The 16,870-nt window shown below is 34.4% G+C and overlaps 1 protein-coding gene across 2 annotated transcripts in view; it reads left to right on the top strand.

Annotated features, from left to right (window-relative positions):
* Positions 1-16,870, top strand: part of dhrsx (dehydrogenase/reductase (SDR family) X-linked) — a 107,559-nt gene that overhangs the window by 54,271 nt on the left and 36,418 nt on the right. For both annotated transcript variants that reach the window (XM_056458247.1, XM_056458237.1), the window contains exon 4: positions 12,751-12,852. In XM_056458247.1, coding sequence (XP_056314222.1) covers positions 12,751-12,852 — 102 coding nt within the window. The remainder of the gene's footprint in view (positions 1-12,750; positions 12,853-16,870) is intronic.

Raw genomic sequence — 16,870 nt, 5'->3', positions numbered from 1 at the left:
CATGACTCCTCACGCAGTATGTTATTGGGGAAAAAAAAACGATCTGGAAAAATTAGATAGATAGGTTCTGAATGTTGATTTCAATTACTTTTGGATTAATTACCCAGGCCTATGTTTTAGCATGCTATTATAAGTAATAATCAACCAATAGTCTTTTGCTAGTCTTTTGTATGTTAATAAGCATAGTCAATGTGCGTTTTCTATTCTGTAGCGTAATCTACCCAAAATGGAGCAGTATAACCCAGTCATGAGTGAAACTAGTCGACCACAGGTTATCACTTTTGCTCTTGACAAGCTGTCTAAGAACATTCTGCTATTTGGGAATGAATGAGTGGTTTTTGTAATGAAGGGCTGTCGGTCAGAATGGCATTTCACACTCTAAACTGGGGTAGCGTCAGACGATTAATGTAATGTAGTGGGTAATTGCTGTAATTGTGTAACTATAATTAGTTTAATTATGCGGTTGAGTACTCAGCACTGAAAAAGGTGCACACACTGTGCCAATGAGCTGAAAGAAAGATACATTTTATCACTGGTATCAGAGCTTCCTTTCCAAGTCATCACTGAAATAGTATGTAATTGTAAGTCTTAATGGGAGGGCCAGACTCAAGCTCTGTCTCAGTGCACCTGGTTTTCTCATTCTGCTGCCATCTATTTGCTCTCCTCTCTTCATTGTTTTATTCTGGGCTGATCTCATGGAGTGATAGAGTTCAGGCCAAGAGAACTGTAAGGGGGACCAAAGGCCATTTCATCCATACAAACAGTTTCAATGAGCCACAGATTGGCTATAAACCTCAAGGGAGAGATGCTGTTTATCACCGTAAATCTCAGAAATGAGGACACTTTGAGGATCAGAGAGAGGTTTTCCTGAAGCAGGGGTCAGTTATCTGCAGTACAGTGATGTCATCTAGGTTCCGAGTTCTTTTGAGGATTTAACTAACAGTGTTATATTATGTTTGAGTGTGTAAATGAGAGAATGTACAGGTATGGGTGTTTTCTAGCACTGGGGGTCCACGAGTTAGTGTACTCTCAGTTCTGGTTGCTGGCGAAAAGGCATCCACTGCATAAAACCTATGAGTAATTGGTGATTCTTTCCACTGTGGCGAGCCCTGATAAATCAAGGAATAACATGAAAGATTCTTTTGTTGTACAAAATGTAGCATTCTGTTTATTAAATCTGTTCATGTAATGGATGATTCATCTTCATGTATGTTGGTCTAAACCTATAAGACCTTTGTTTCTCTTTGAAGGACAAATTAATATTCTCTTGATTTTCTTCTTCCACATTTAAAAAACAAACAAAAAACAATCACTTTATTTTATAAACAGTTATATTTATGCAGTAAATTATATATAAACATTAATCAGTGTAAATATAATACAAATATGGTAATATGACTTAGTATAATGGTATGTGTACACTGTAAAAAAAAAATCTTGCTCACTTAACTTTTTGGTTGAATAAATAACCTTTTTTCTAGTCATCTCAACTTACATCAATTAAACTGACAAAAAATATCAATTTCTACGGAGACCTGGAAGAGATGTGATGGTGGGGAAAAAAATTGGTGGAAAGAAAAACAAACTAGGTGGGAAAAAAAGTGAAAGGAATATATATTTTTAAGTTTTTGCAATATCTCGCAAAGATGTTTTGCATTACCTTGCAAAACTGTTTTTCGACAAACACTTACTGTTCACTGCATACATGTCAGCCCTCCCGTTTTTGCAGGATTCTCCTGTATTTTACCATTCTATCCCGCTGTAATCCTATCATTAAGTATTTTCCCATATTTCTCCCATATTTATAATCTTGAAAGCATGTTGAAATTAATATAAAATGTCTGCATTCACTTTCTTTCCGTTAAAGCTGTGCATCGATCGTCGCTCTTCATATGCAACCTCTGAATCAGCGAATGCATGTATAAGTGCTGACTGAGATTAGAGAAAATTAGTAGTGTTTAAAATAAAACATGCAGTACTGACATGTTTACATATTATTAAGTGTATTTGTCTGTTTAAACACACACCCGAATCCCAAAGTGTCCTGCACTTTCACTTGTCTTTAAATGGTGTATACAGAAGCTGATCTGGGATCAGTTTATCATACGGAGCGCATCCGATATGTGAAGGGTGATGATCAATGCACAGCTGTAATGGAAAGAAAGTAAATGCAGACATTTTTATATTCATTTCATTGTAATTTCAAGATTAAAAGATAGGAGAAATATTGGAAAATACTTAATGATAGGATGATAGCGGAATAGAATGGTAAAATACGGGAGAATTCCAGCAAAACCAGGATGGTTGACATGTATGAAGTGAACAGGAAGTGTTTGTCGAACAAGTTTTGTGAGAAAACGCAAAATATCTTTGCGTGAGAACGCAAAAACTTAAAAGAAATATATTTTCCTATCACTCAGGCTTTTTTTCTCCCACCCTTTTTTTTTTCTTACACAGTTTTTCGCCCACCGTTATGTCTCTTCTGGGTCACAATAAATTTCAATTTTGTATAGCCTAAAGAAATATTGAAACCTTATTAACTTAAAAAAATAAGTTAAAGCAGCATAAAGATATTTGTTGTCTTGACTTTTTTAAAATATATTTAACAAGATGCCAAACCTTTCTCTGGGATTTTAGGCAAAATTGTCATCATATAATAGTGTAGTTTGTGTAAGCTGCACATCCATGATGGGAATCTCCTGTTCCTCCAGATCCCTAAGGTACTTATTTGGATTGAGATCTGGTGACTGTGGAGGCCCATTTGCAAAATGAACTGTCATGTTCAAGAAACCAGTGTGTGATGATTTAAGCATTGTAACATGGCTGTTATCTTGCTGAAAGTAGCCATTACAAGATGGTCACACTGTGGCCGTAATGGAATGCACATGGTCAGAAACAATACTCAGGTTGGCTCTGGAATAATAAAGCTGCTCAGTTGGTGGTAAGTTGCCAAAAGTGTGCCAAGAAATCATCTCTCACACCATTACACTACCAGCAGCTGCCTGAACCATTTATACAAGGCAGGATGGAAACATGCTTTTATGTTGTTTACCTCAAATTCTGATTTCTATCTGAATCTTGCTTCAGAAATTGTATTCAGAGGAAGGATTTACATTTTTTTATTAAGAATACAGTAAAGCCTAGATTAGACTTTATGGTTTTTATCATTGGTTATGACAGTCAGTGTCAAGTTATGCAGTTTTGTCTTGATAAAACCTTGAAGTGTCATGGGTACCAAATGCAAGACTAAACATTTCTTTATTCAATTATCTTGAAAATTATGCGTATTCTGTCATCAAGATGCCTACATACATTACAAATATCTCTGTAATTGTGTATTGAGTGTTTATAACAGACAACATATAGGAATACAGTTTGTGTGTGTGTGTGTGTGTTTGTGAATAAAAACTGTAGATAAGCACATTCATTTTGTGCCAGCAAGCGGCGTTTTTTGGAGCTTTAGTAGAGATTATGTGCATCTATTGGTCAACGTCACCCTTGTGACAGAACCCATCATGGACAACAGGAAAAAAAAAAATCTAGACTTTCTTTTGATGCAGTGAGGCAGTGCAGACATGGCATCTGTTGTTTGGCACGATGACACACAGCACAAAAGAAAATGATTGAATCTTGCACCCAGATGGCAGTTCATAGTTTATGAATACCTACTACACCTTACGTCAGGCAAATAGTGCCAAAATCAGAATTGTAAAGGAGGTCACAATCCAACTCAAGTTTCACCCTCTCATCCTTCCTGATCTTCTCCAGCACTTCAACAGGTAATCTTGACAATTTCTTTATACTTAAATTCTGTGGTGTTTGTCTTATTGATACAGTATGGGTTAAAGGGGGAGTTTAACCAAAATTTAAATTCTGTAATTAATTATTCAGTCTCATAATTAATTATTCAGCCTCATGTCTTTCCAATCCCCTGAGACCTTTGATCATCTTCAGAACACAAATTAAAATATTTTACATGAAATCTGTAAGCTCTCTGGCCTTCATTTAGACAGCAACGTTTCAGAGACATTCAAAGATCAGAAAAGGAACTAAATCATTGTCAAAATTAGATGACAAATGCAAACAAAGTTGATTTTATAGTTTTTAGTGCATAGAAGTGTTCTTGGAGCTTTGTATGATTATACTTTAACCACTGAAGGGGTTATGACTAGGCATGGGCTGGTTAAAGATTTTAACGGTATGACAACCTTGGATAAAAATATCACAGTTTCACAGTATTTTGATTACTGCCCTAAAATATATTCTTTTTAAATGTCTGGGTAAAAAAACAAGAACTTTTTTCCACTTTGAACACAATGGCTGCATCCAAAATCACATACTTCCATATATAGTACGCTAAAAACAGTATGCGAGCTGAGTAGTATGTCCGCATTCATAGAATTTAAAAAGCAGTATGTGAGAAGAACCCGGATAACCAACTACTTCTAGCAAGATTCTAAAGCTACGCTACGCTATCCCATGATGCACTGCGAGAAAACTCAGGAATGGGTGTGAAGCGGGTACGCCACATTATGATGAAAAATGGCATCCATAGTAAGTGCGAGCTCCATTCATACTACTCAGATTCATACTATATAGAATGTATTTTTCTATAGGTCGAGTAGTACATTTAATTTCAAATGCAGTACTTACTAAGTAGTAGGCGATTTCAGATGCAGCCAATATATTTTAGTTTGAGAAACATTTTAAATATTTGGTAACGGTAAGCATGTCAGACTAAATTCAAATGAATCATTGACTTCTGCTTTCTTCAATAGTGTTATGATTATCAGCAGTCTAGCAGCTGCAGATTGATAGCGGACTACAAATCCGCCATTTATGGACTACAAGACCCAGTCATGCACCACACACACACAACCAGTTCCTAATCCTGACCGATTACATTCTCACAGCTGATAATACAATACTGTGTTGAAGTAAAGGGACTTCAGAACAGCAAAACGGTGCATGTGGCTCAATATGTTGCAGTAATAAGTAAATATGGTGGCAACAACCAAAGCATTTAGTGCTTTAAAGATTACATTTAAAAAATGGCTAGGGCTGCATTATTCTGGCTAAAATGACAATCACAATTTTTATTTATTTATTTTTTTTTGCTTAAAATCAAGATCACAATTTTCTCATGATTCTGTAGATGTAAAATAAAGGTTAATATGAGTAGGCTATTCTTATTGTTATTTCTCAAACATAGTGAAACAACATTAATATTATTAGGCCTATATGTAGATCTACTGTTGGTTAAAAGGCTAAATTTATATAGACTTGGAATAGTGGACTTGAATAGACTTTAATTATGTCCTGGTCATTAATGCACAGTTAAGTGATGGCATCAGAATACAATTATTCCAAATTCTAAAGTTAAATGATTATGTTTGAGACCTATTCTTGCAATCTGTCATTGACAACGTTGAAGAAAAACAAAAGTAAAAACTTGTGCGACTGCCTTGATTTTTCTCTGAACTTGAAAATATAATTGGCTGAATTATAGAAATGCTGGATTAAGATTAGGGGTGTCAATATTAATTGTTTCTTCAATGCACCGCGGTGCAGACACGAACACTTGGGTATCGGTTCAGTAATAATCATAACCGGTTATTATGTACTGACGTCATTTGTCAAATATGCATTTTATGGCGGTAGGTTACTATTGCGAGGGAGAAGACTGCGAGTAATTAAAACGCTCCAACTACTTAAAAAGCAGATAACTACACAATTTACTGCTTGTGAGTTTTCTGGACAGTCTGTCACTGACAGGGAAGTACATCAGAACCCAGTTAGGAAAAAATGAAAGCTGTAAACTCTCTCTCTGACTTTCTGTGGCCCCTTTGCCCTGCTGGCATGTTCGTGAGGTAACGTTTTATCTCCTCTCTTGGCTGCTACAACAATAACGTTTCTTTTGGATCCAGGCACGAGCGTGTCTGCAGAGCGAGTTTTTTCCCACCGCATCGCAGCCTATAATGGATCAGCTGATTGCCATGGCCATTTAACATCAGTGTCCGTGTCAATGTTTGCTGAACAGCACAAGAGCCTCGCTAACCGATAGAGCCAATCGCCTTTTCTGATGAACTCGTGACCCATCACAGGCATTTAAGAACTGCTCAACAAAGCTCAAAAACAAGCAGAATAATATTTAGATGTGTTTATTTGCTATAAAAGTTTATGTTATTGTGTGCATGTACTTTAGTTTTGTTTCATACATTCAAAAAGAGGGTTTATTTTGAGCAGGCAAAATTAAATATACAGTATACAGTTGAAGTCAGAATTATTAGCCCCCTGAATTATTGTTTTTTTTTACCCAATTTCTGTTTAACAGATTTTTTTTTACCACATTTCTAATCATAATAGTTTTAATAACTCATTTCTAATAACTGATTTATTTTATCTTTGCCATAATGACAGTAAATAATATTTTACTAGATATTTTTCAGGACATTTCTATACAGCTTAAAGTGACATTTAAAGGCTTATCTAGGTTAACAAGGCAGGTTAGGGTAATTAGGCAAGTAATTGTATACAAATGTTTTGTTCTGTAGTGTAGACCATTGAAAAAAAAATAGCTTAAAGGGGCTAATAATCTTGTCCCTAAAATGTTTTTAAAAAAAATAAAAGCTGCTTTTATTCTAGCCGAAATAAAACATATAAGACTTTCTCCAGAAGGAAAAATATTAGCAGGCATAATGTGAATTTTTTTTTTGCTCTGTTCAACATAATTTGGGTAATATTTAAAAAAGAAAAAAAAAATTCAAAGGTGGGCTAATAATTCTGACTTCAGCTGTATATGACTGCATGTATAAAAGGACAAAATTGTATCACAAATAATACATAAATATATTTATAAATTACAAATTTTAATTCAAGAATTATTGTGTTGCTAAGTAAAATATCAAATTGTATATGAAAAGCATCATTAGTGCACCGTGAAGCACAGAGATGTCGAATTGAACTGAATTGATGGCATGATAATCGGAACTGAACCGAACCGTGAGACCTATGTAGGTTCACACCCCTAATTAAGATTGTGTGGGGGGTCAAATTGAGATTTTTCAATTAATCATGCAACCCCTGCCTAATGACTAAATGCTTTTCTTGCTTAGAGTTTTTGGCTTGTTTCTAGCCCAAATATCTAAAGATTCTTAATTCAAGAAGCATTTTCTAGACAAGTAAAAAACATTGTCTTATTTTAAGAAAAATGCCAAAATTAAGCAAGTTTTTCCTTAAAACAAGCAAAATAATCTGCCAATGGGGTAAGCTAAATAATCTTGTTTTTCCTTCTGGCATAAGAGTATTTGGCTTACCCCATTGGCAGATAATTTTGCTTGTTTTAAGAAAAAACTCACTTAATTTTGGCATACTTTTTTTTTAAAAACGAGACAATCTTTTTTGCTTGTCTAAAAAAAAAGGCTTCTTGATTTAAGAATTTACTAGAAACTAGAAACAAGACAAAATCTAAGTAAGAAAATCATTTTTTGCAGTGTAGGAATACTAATCAGCAGTGTTTTTATGACTGTACTTAAAGATAAAAAACAAGTTTGCAACATCAAGCAGCATAACAAGCTGTTCTTTCATGGCTAAAAATCAATGGAAGTGAATGAGACCAGAGAATTCTGGAGCCAATAAGGTTCCAGTTTCTGTTCCTGCTTGTGAATAAAGCCATTGAGATTCAAAGTGATCAATCAAAATCAAATCTGTTTAAAATTTAGTTTAAATGGTTGGAGTTTATTCAATAAATGTGTTACAAACTAATGAAATTATAAATGGAAGCTCTTGTCTTCAGTATAATTTGTCTTAACATCTTAAGTCTATATAAGGTTATCACCATTCATTTTTTTTTTTTTTTTTGCTGCATCTGAGTGACAGCCGCATCTGACTCTATGGTGACTCTGTTTTGATAGAACAGTAAAGGTGAACGTTTTGTTATTGTTGACCTTGCCTCACCACACTATTATGATGAGAGCAAAAAAAAGAGAACAAAATACCAGGATTTGCATAACATGACAACGAAAGCTGATTGAAGCAATGATGTGCATATGACTGGAATATTATAATATAGTGTCTCATTTTCATAAGCTCAAAGCCCAAAAGGGTTCACTGAGGTAAACACAACAACTTGCAGGCACTGCAGTTTTAAAATCTTGGGCTTCAAGGCTTATCATTTTACTTTGTCTATCAAAATAATGCCAAAAACCCCTCACTGTCATATTAAATTTCTACCCTAAACCTGGATGTGTTCTGACAAGTTCATCAATATTAACATTTAAAAGGCATGCTTGTACTGCATTAGCTGTATCGCTGCTCTTTTATATGGCCTCCTGTGTGCATTTCTTGCTGTCCAGCCCGGCAGGCGTGTAATGGTCTAATTCTCACTTGGGAGCCATTATTAGCTCAAAGGTTAGTTCCGTCAGACTGAATGAATGATAAGCCTAATTAAAGTTGATGGAGAACAAGAACAGGAAGGATGAGTGGGTAAAACTCCAGCTTCTGTTTCCACAATTGGGATTGCGACCTCCGTTAAACAGAGATACGAAGACCCGTCGAGTTACTGAGATCAGAGACTAAGTGTTATATGAGCCTGTTCATTCAAAAAAGAGCAGATGTCACATTTAAAGAGTTGATAGGTTTAACATTAGAGAAACAAGGCATATGACCACTTTTTATATCAGGAATATATATGATGTAAAATGAGCTGGACTTAAGATTAAGGTTTTTAAGATATGCATTGTATTATTCAGTAGACGTGTCATGATATTATTGGTTTAAGAGAGCTGTATATATAATACAACAACTGAACATTCAAGATTCAGATTTATTCATTCATTCATTCATTTTCCTTCAGCTTAGTCCCTTATTTATTAGGGATCGCCACAGCGGAAGAAGCCGCCAACTATTCCAGCATATGTTTTACGCAGCGGATGCCCTTCCAGCTGCTACCCAGCATTTGGGAAACACACACTCACATTCGCACACACACTCTGAATATTTAGTCAATCCAATTTACCTATAGCACATGTCCAAACTCCACAAAGTAACTGGCACAGCCGGAATTCGAACCAGTGACCTTTAGTGCTTACCACTGAGCTACCATGCCGCCTGATTCAAATTTATTGGTATATATGTTACTGATGTTTGCTTCCAATGCTTTATGAAGCTTCTAAACTTTGAAGAATCTTTTGAATCAGTGGTTCAGAATGCATCAAATTGGAAAGGTTGTGTGATTTCAGTATGGGGCATTGTTACTGAACAGGTTGCATAATTTTACCTGATCTCAGATCAGTTTTACAATAATTTTTACATTTTAAGGAGACGTTTGTGAAACAAAAATAAATAGGGTTAGTTATTATTAGTTACTTATTTTCTTGTTTAGTAGAGCCCACAATAGAACAAACAATATAAGCCGTGAAGATGGATCAATGATTGATCACTATTGACAAATTTTATGAAGGCACTTAATATTTAATGATATTAAATGACAGTTTAGTGCATTTTCAACTTAACATTTTCAACTTAACTTTCAACTTAACATTTGCAGTTTGTTTGAAAAGGCCAATTTTAGTCTATGAGTTTTTATTGTATGTACGTGATTTTGCCCAGTGTTGGGGAAAGTTACTTTATGAAGTAATGCATTACAATATTGAGTTACTCCCCAAAAAAGAAACTAATTGCATTACTTAGTTATTTTTTATGGAAAGTAATGCATTACGTTAATTGTGTGTTACTTTTGTGTTACTTTCCCTACCTGGCTGAGGCTTGATCTCTTTCAGAATTTTTTTTCTTTCTTTTTTATTAGAAGAGCTCTGCAATTAACAACGCATTGTTTAATCTACACCTATTTACCTTTATAAATATTTTAGGATAATGTTATCTGAGAACTTTCTGATCCCAGAGCTATACATGCCGTATATACAGATTATTGAAAGTTTAAAGCAATGTGCTTGTTTTTTTTTTTTTTTGTACCATTTGTCTTAAGTAAAATCACTGTCCATTGAGACAATCCCCTTTTCATTTAAACAGATAATGAACACATTTTCTTTTGCTGAATGCATGATTTATTGTGACTACTTTAATTTTAATTCAGCATATTATTTTTAAAGGCAAATTAATTAAACTAAAAAAGTAACTTGTTACATTTTCATAAAAGTAACTTAAATATTATTACATTTTTAGAAGTAATGCATTACTTTACTTGTTACTCAGAAAAGTGACCCCAACACTGATTTTGACCTTAACATGTGGTGATTCAATTGCTTTGAAACATTGAATCATTTTAGCGAAGCAATTGATTCAGTTGTTTTGAAGCATTGAAAAGCTTTGTAACTCCCATCACTAATGAGAACTATTGTTACAATGAATAAAATGTTTGTGGGTGTCTTCTGGTAAATCATGGTAAAAATGTATGATAAACATTTTTTTATGAATAAACATTTAAAGAGGACACATTTTAATTTACCAAAGAAATAAATAAAGCTGTATCACACTTTTATTTTTTAAAGGGATTGTTCACCCAAAAATGAAAATTACTTTATCAGTTATTCTCCCTGATGTGTTTTTAAACCATTATGAGTTTTTGTGTTGAACACAAGTGAAGATATTTTAAACTTTGCTGGTTGCTGGGACCCATCAATGTAGTAAGACAATACTATGGAAGTCAATGGGTGCCAACAAAACTATGGAAATCAGTGGGTGCCACCTACCAGCGTCTTTTTCAACATGTATTTTATGGTCAACAGAAGGGAAGAAACTCATAAAGGTTTTGAACTAGCGAAGGGTGAGTAAATAAGGACGGAATTTATATTGTTGGGTGAACTACCTAATGTAATTGTTACATTTGAAGAAGACATGCCAGAGGCAAATCCAAATGAATTAAGAATATCTAGAATACTTTAGGGTGTGTGTCCACCAAAGCGATAAAACTGCCAGCGATGTGCACACTCTATGAGTTTTGTTAAAAACATTAAAAAAAAGGAAAAACAAATGCTTCAGTGTGTACACACACTAATGGTAAAATAAACAAAAATAAACACAGGCACCAAGAAATACAAAGTAAACACAGAGAAGAAAAAAACTCCTTAAGGAAAAAAACAACATAATACATGTTGCGTTCATTAACAGCTCACACAGGAGCTTTTATACAAAGGGCAAACAAGGTAACAAGGGTGCGGAGACACTGACTCACCAGCAGGGGTTACCATGACAGCTAACAAGGGCGTGGAATATAAAGGTGAATAGAAGTGAAGGGGAACACAAAAGGGATTACAATACTGTTACAGTAATTGATTCATTTATTTTAATCTTTGGTCTGTTGACATTTTTGATTGACTACAATAAAATCGTTAAATGCACTGCTAGTTCCAGTAAGTTTTAATCTCAGTTCAAAATTGATCCGAATAAGCAGAAAAATGAAGGGCACTTCAATTTAATCAATTTAAATGCACAACGCTGAGGCATGTCATGCATTTAAAATCCTTTACCACATGGCAATCTGTTGATTATCCCATTACATATATGTAATTGTATAATATATTAATATTTTGACCTAGTTTAATAAATGTAATCTGTTCATTCTCAGGTTATAATGCTTTAAGAGAGGTAAAACAACGGTTCAAATTAAGCTACATTGTGTGATTTAACTATATTATTGTTTTGTCTGTAGTTTTGTAAGTGAGCTTCAGAGCAGATATTTAGGGCAATTATGGTAATTTCAATGTTTGTTTTAAAAGAAGTGATAATTAAAACATTTGCAGGTCATTCAGGATGATGAGAGAAAAGTCCTTTTGACCTTAGGTGAGCTTTAATGCGTGGAATAAATTGCATGCTTTGAAATGAGACTAATTGGACGTGTGCTTTGATGTACATCCCAACAGAAAAAAAGGCTATTAAATGAACCATGGCATGCGAACGCTGAATGAATCAACAGAGAATTTAGCCTGCAACTACTGTTCAAAACAAACCCCTGTAAAACAAGCTGACAATATGAGGAGGACAAATGCGTTTGACTTATGATCTGAATATGGAAATATGCTGTGTAATCAACATTTCATTTGTATCGTGGAATGATGCTGCTGCTCTATTGAATACCTCTTGCTGTAATGTTTAAACCATTTCGCATCCTGATTTAATGAAGACCTTTTTCTGAGTCCTCATATTGTTAAATAATTATTATTGCTGTTTACATGCTTGCACTGTTCTTGAGCAGTTCATCATGTGCTTGGCATCAGCATTGTGTGCCGTTGGGAAATGAACATCCCTTTTAAACTCCAATTCGATACAGTTGCCTAATTTGCAATTGCAGCACACAGGATGCATAAATGAAATAATTGTTTTGAATGCAAAGCAAATAAGTTGGATGTAAAAAAAAAACTTTTATCAGAAAGAGTTTTGAAGAGCATCAAAAAAGAAGTGTTTTCCCAAAAAGCACAGCATTTTTAAATCTGATTGACTGTTGTTTGATTGATTGATTGATTGATTGATTAATTGATTGATTGATTAATTAATATGTAATGGAATGTCAGTAACCAAAGTTTTACTGTTCTACTTGACTTACATTCATTGTATTTATTTAAGTGTTTTGCCATACAATGAAAGTCATTATAAACCATTTAAGATTAAAGTGAAATGAGGCAAAATATGTAAGATGTCATTAAACGGACATAATTTTCTGTTAAAATGTTCATATTTTTCATTTTCAGCGTTTGTTTTCAGCTGTTGCTTATTTTGTGATCTGTTTGCTTTTAGTGGAGTTCATGTACCTGGATTTGGCCTCTTTGACATCTGTTCGGCAGTTCGTCCAGAGATATAATGCCAAGGGTTTGCCTCTACATGTCCTTGTCAATAATGGTATGTATATTTCCTCAATACTTCTGGTTTTAACTTTTTGTATTATACATGAGCCCTGGACCACAAAACCAGTCAAAGTGTAAAGTTTTTGAAGAGATCAAATAAGCTTTACGCTGATGTATGGTCTGTCAGGATTGGATGGCATTTAGCAGAGATAGAACAATTCTATTCCAGAACTATTCTAATTTTTCAAAATATCTACTTAATATTCTAATGATTTTTATTTTGTGTCATAAAAAATGAATAATTTGTCCCCATACAATGTATTTTTAGCTATGGCCAAACATATACCTGTGCAACATGCTATAAGACTGCTTTTGTGGTCCAGGGTAACAAATATTGGTAACATATTATGACTTTTCTTCATAAGCATTTTTAAAACATACGTTGTTATAATTTAAGGTAAAAAATATTTCGTGAAACTTGCATTTTCGACATAGTGGTGCAGTGGGTAGCGCTGTCGCCTCACAGCAAAAAGGTCACTGCTTTTAGCCCCGGCTGGGTCAGTTGGCATTACTGTGTGGAGTTTGCTTGTTCTCCCCTTGTTTGTGTGGAAGACATGTGGTATAGGTGAATTGAATAAGCTAAATTGGCCAAAGTGTATGTCTGTGAATGCAAGAGTGTATGTGTGTTTTCCAATGCTGGGTTGTGGCTGAAAGGGTATCCGCTGTGTAATATGCTGGATGAGTTGGTGGTACATTCCGCTGTGGTGACCCCTGATTAATAAAGAGACTAAGCCGAAAAGAAAATGAATGAGTGAATGAATGAATGAATGAATGAATGAATGAAACTTACTTACTTAATGTGTTAAATACTTATTTTACCGCTTTATATACGTATGCATTTATTTATTTATTTATTTTTGTTTGTTTGTTTAAATGATTAAAAACTACTTGCTGACAAATGGGGTTAACCTAGTGGTTTGAAGGACAGTGGCAAAACAAAGATTTAAAATGACTATTTGAATAGTATTTGGGAGCTGTGTTGTTATTTTCTATTTATTTATTTATTTATTGTTTTTATTAGTTATTTTTGCTTTAGATAGTGCACAATACCTGACACATTAACTTATGTTAACATATTGAACCTTACTGTGAAGTGTTACTTCTTTAACATTCATACGTTGTTTCTCCAGTCCTCTAAGCTTGCTCTGTTGGACATGTCTGGTCTGTGTCCTGAGGCCCTCAGGGGTTGTTTGTTTTAACTGAACGACTTTTTTATTCAGAAGCTTCCCCAGGGAATGTCTCAAAATGACAGGAACAGTCACACACTGTCCTCTCCCTAACAGAGAGAATTAATAATTCACGTTCCCCTTTTTCCCGTTTGTTGTTGACAGCACACACCCCTTCCATCTGATACCAGCTGATGGGCAAACGCATTTGTGCCACCCCATTGAGGGTCTAATGATGCAGAAAGGTCAACACTTGACCCCTCTAGAGCCCCGGCTGGACAGGACACTGCATGTGTCTAAGGGACAGTCTGGAGGACAATGATTCTCTCTATGGAGGTCCTTTGATTATGGCTTGATAACCATAGAATGCATTCGTTTTTAATTAGTTTTTAATTAAATCTTCAGTCAAATGTCAGTCAACAAAGACATTATTAAAGTATCCTAAAGTATCCTATTTTATTTAGTTTAAAGTTATACAGATATAGTTTGTTTCACCTAATTTGCTTAATTTATGCAGCAAAGTTTTCATGATGATGAATATAGTTTGGAAAAGCCAGTGATCACAAGCAACATTTATTTTTGTTAATTTTTTTTCTCCACAATCTCAATCTTTTTCATAATCTCATTATAAACATGTACCAAATAATTATCCAAATCAACAAACCCATAAATAAGTAATTAAATAATATCAGTTAATTTGTCTGCAGTGCTCAAAAGTGTTGAAAAGTGTTTATTTGCTCCACAGGCCAAACCTGAAATAACCAACGCTATCTCTCTTCACACTATGTCACGCTATCAATAATATTATAACATTATGATTTAGTGGATAATCCATATTAATTAGTTTCATCTCCTTTGTACATTTAAAGGTGCAGTATGTACGTTTGACACCCAGTGGTTGAACTAGGTATTCCACTCCTTGATCAAAACACATTTTCACTCTGGTCCTCCTATGACATGTCCACGCAAGCACAGGTTGCCAGATTAACGTGAGTGTGCCTGACTATCGATCCTTAAGCTTGATTTAAGGCTGATTTGAAACATTTTCTAACTAAAAGCAAAAGCACACGATTGAAGAAATGTTTTCCATAATAAAAGGAGTTTTTGTCCTGAAATTTCTATTTTAGAAATGGCTTCTATTTCTCACATGTGAACAACAGGATAAATGACAATGGTCACCTCAGGTACACATCATGTCCTTATTCAGTGTTAAATGCTAATAATGTGAGTTTGAATGCCATTTTACATGACATTTATTGCCATACTACTGAAAGCACTCAGTGCAAGCCAAGTTAACAAATATTAATAATTCAGCATGTTACAGTTACATTTAATAATGTTAAAGAGCTTTAACCTGTATTAATTTAATTGTAAACCTTACCATTTCGGTGGAGTACAGTGCAATTTTCATTATACTGTGCTTCTTAATGGCTGTATTTAAATTTCTTTTGTGTTTCATCTGGTGCAAACAGCCACATTGCTTATCACTGCAAATCTCGTCATGTAGCATTTTGTTAGTAGACAGTGTTACAATGTAACCTGCACACCTAATGTTTATATTTGTAATATTTATATTATTTGCTAATAAATAACCACTTCATGTGGAACTCTGAATCTGCATCTCATTTCAGGGCTGTTACTATCCACTGGAGGTCGCATTTCGGTCACGGACACATACTTAGAAAGTCTTCCTGACTTAATCAATGAAATGCACTGTTTTACATAAGGCAATCCGGGGTGCTGAAATATAATTGACTAAATTGGCATTGGGCAGGTTTAATGAACCAAAACATAGACAGACATTCCGGCACGTAATGCACATTTTCAAAGCAGAATAACTGACTTTAGCGTTGTTTTTCAGATAAACAAGAATGGTCACTTAGCATGTTACTTAAGTATCTGCTAACAGAAGAGTCAAAAACTTACATACAGCACCTTTAAGTATGATTAGCTCATACTAAAATGAATGAATACGATATATGGGTTATGGTTAGGGCTGGGGTTAACCCTAACCCTCCTTTTAGGGTTAAAACTGGATTTTTTCATGCAAGTCATATGGTTTACAAATTAGCCACTTTTTTCTGACAATACGTAAAATATAAAAAATAATTGTGACATTGTATTGGAAAAAATTTATAAAATTAATACGAATATGACATTTATAAAATTCTGAAGGCTTGCCAACAAAATGGAAACCTGTTTACAAAGAATGTATGACGTTTTGCTTAAAGGTGCAGTATGTAATTTTGACACCGAGTGGTTGAACTAGGCATTTCTGGATCAAAACACATAGAAGCGCAGGTTGCCAGATTGAGGACCAACAGGAGTGAGCCTGACCATCGAACCTAAACGCTGATTTATGCCTGATTTAAACTGTGTTCTAAATAAAAGCAGCAACACGTTTTCCATTTTTAAGAGTTTCTGTCCTAACCAATACCTGGAATTTAAATTTTAGAAATGCCTTCTATTTTTTGCAGCTGAACAACAGAAAACTTGACATGATCACCTCAGGTAAACCTCATATGCATTATTCAGAGTTAAATGCTAAAAATGTGAGTTTGAATGCCATTTTACATGACATTTATTGCCATACTACTGAAAGCAGCAGATAGTTCATCTCGGATCTTGAAAATAAAATTAACCGTTTGAAATTGAACTTTAGAACTGTGAAATAATGCAAACCAACACATATAAGTTATTGAGCACCTACATTTAATAATGTTAAAGAGGTTTAATATGTATTAAATCAATCATAAACTTTACCATTTTGTCAGTGAGTGCATATTCTGTGATTTCTGAATGGCTGCATTTAAATTTCTGTCATGTTTCGTCTGGTGCAAACAGCCA

The sequence above is a fragment of the Danio aesculapii genome, chromosome 1 (genome assembly GCF_903798145.1).
Source record: "Danio aesculapii chromosome 1, fDanAes4.1, whole genome shotgun sequence".
Taxonomy (NCBI): Eukaryota; Metazoa; Chordata; class Actinopteri; order Cypriniformes; family Danionidae; genus Danio; species Danio aesculapii.
This window is presented reverse-complemented; position numbering and strand designations above follow the sequence as displayed.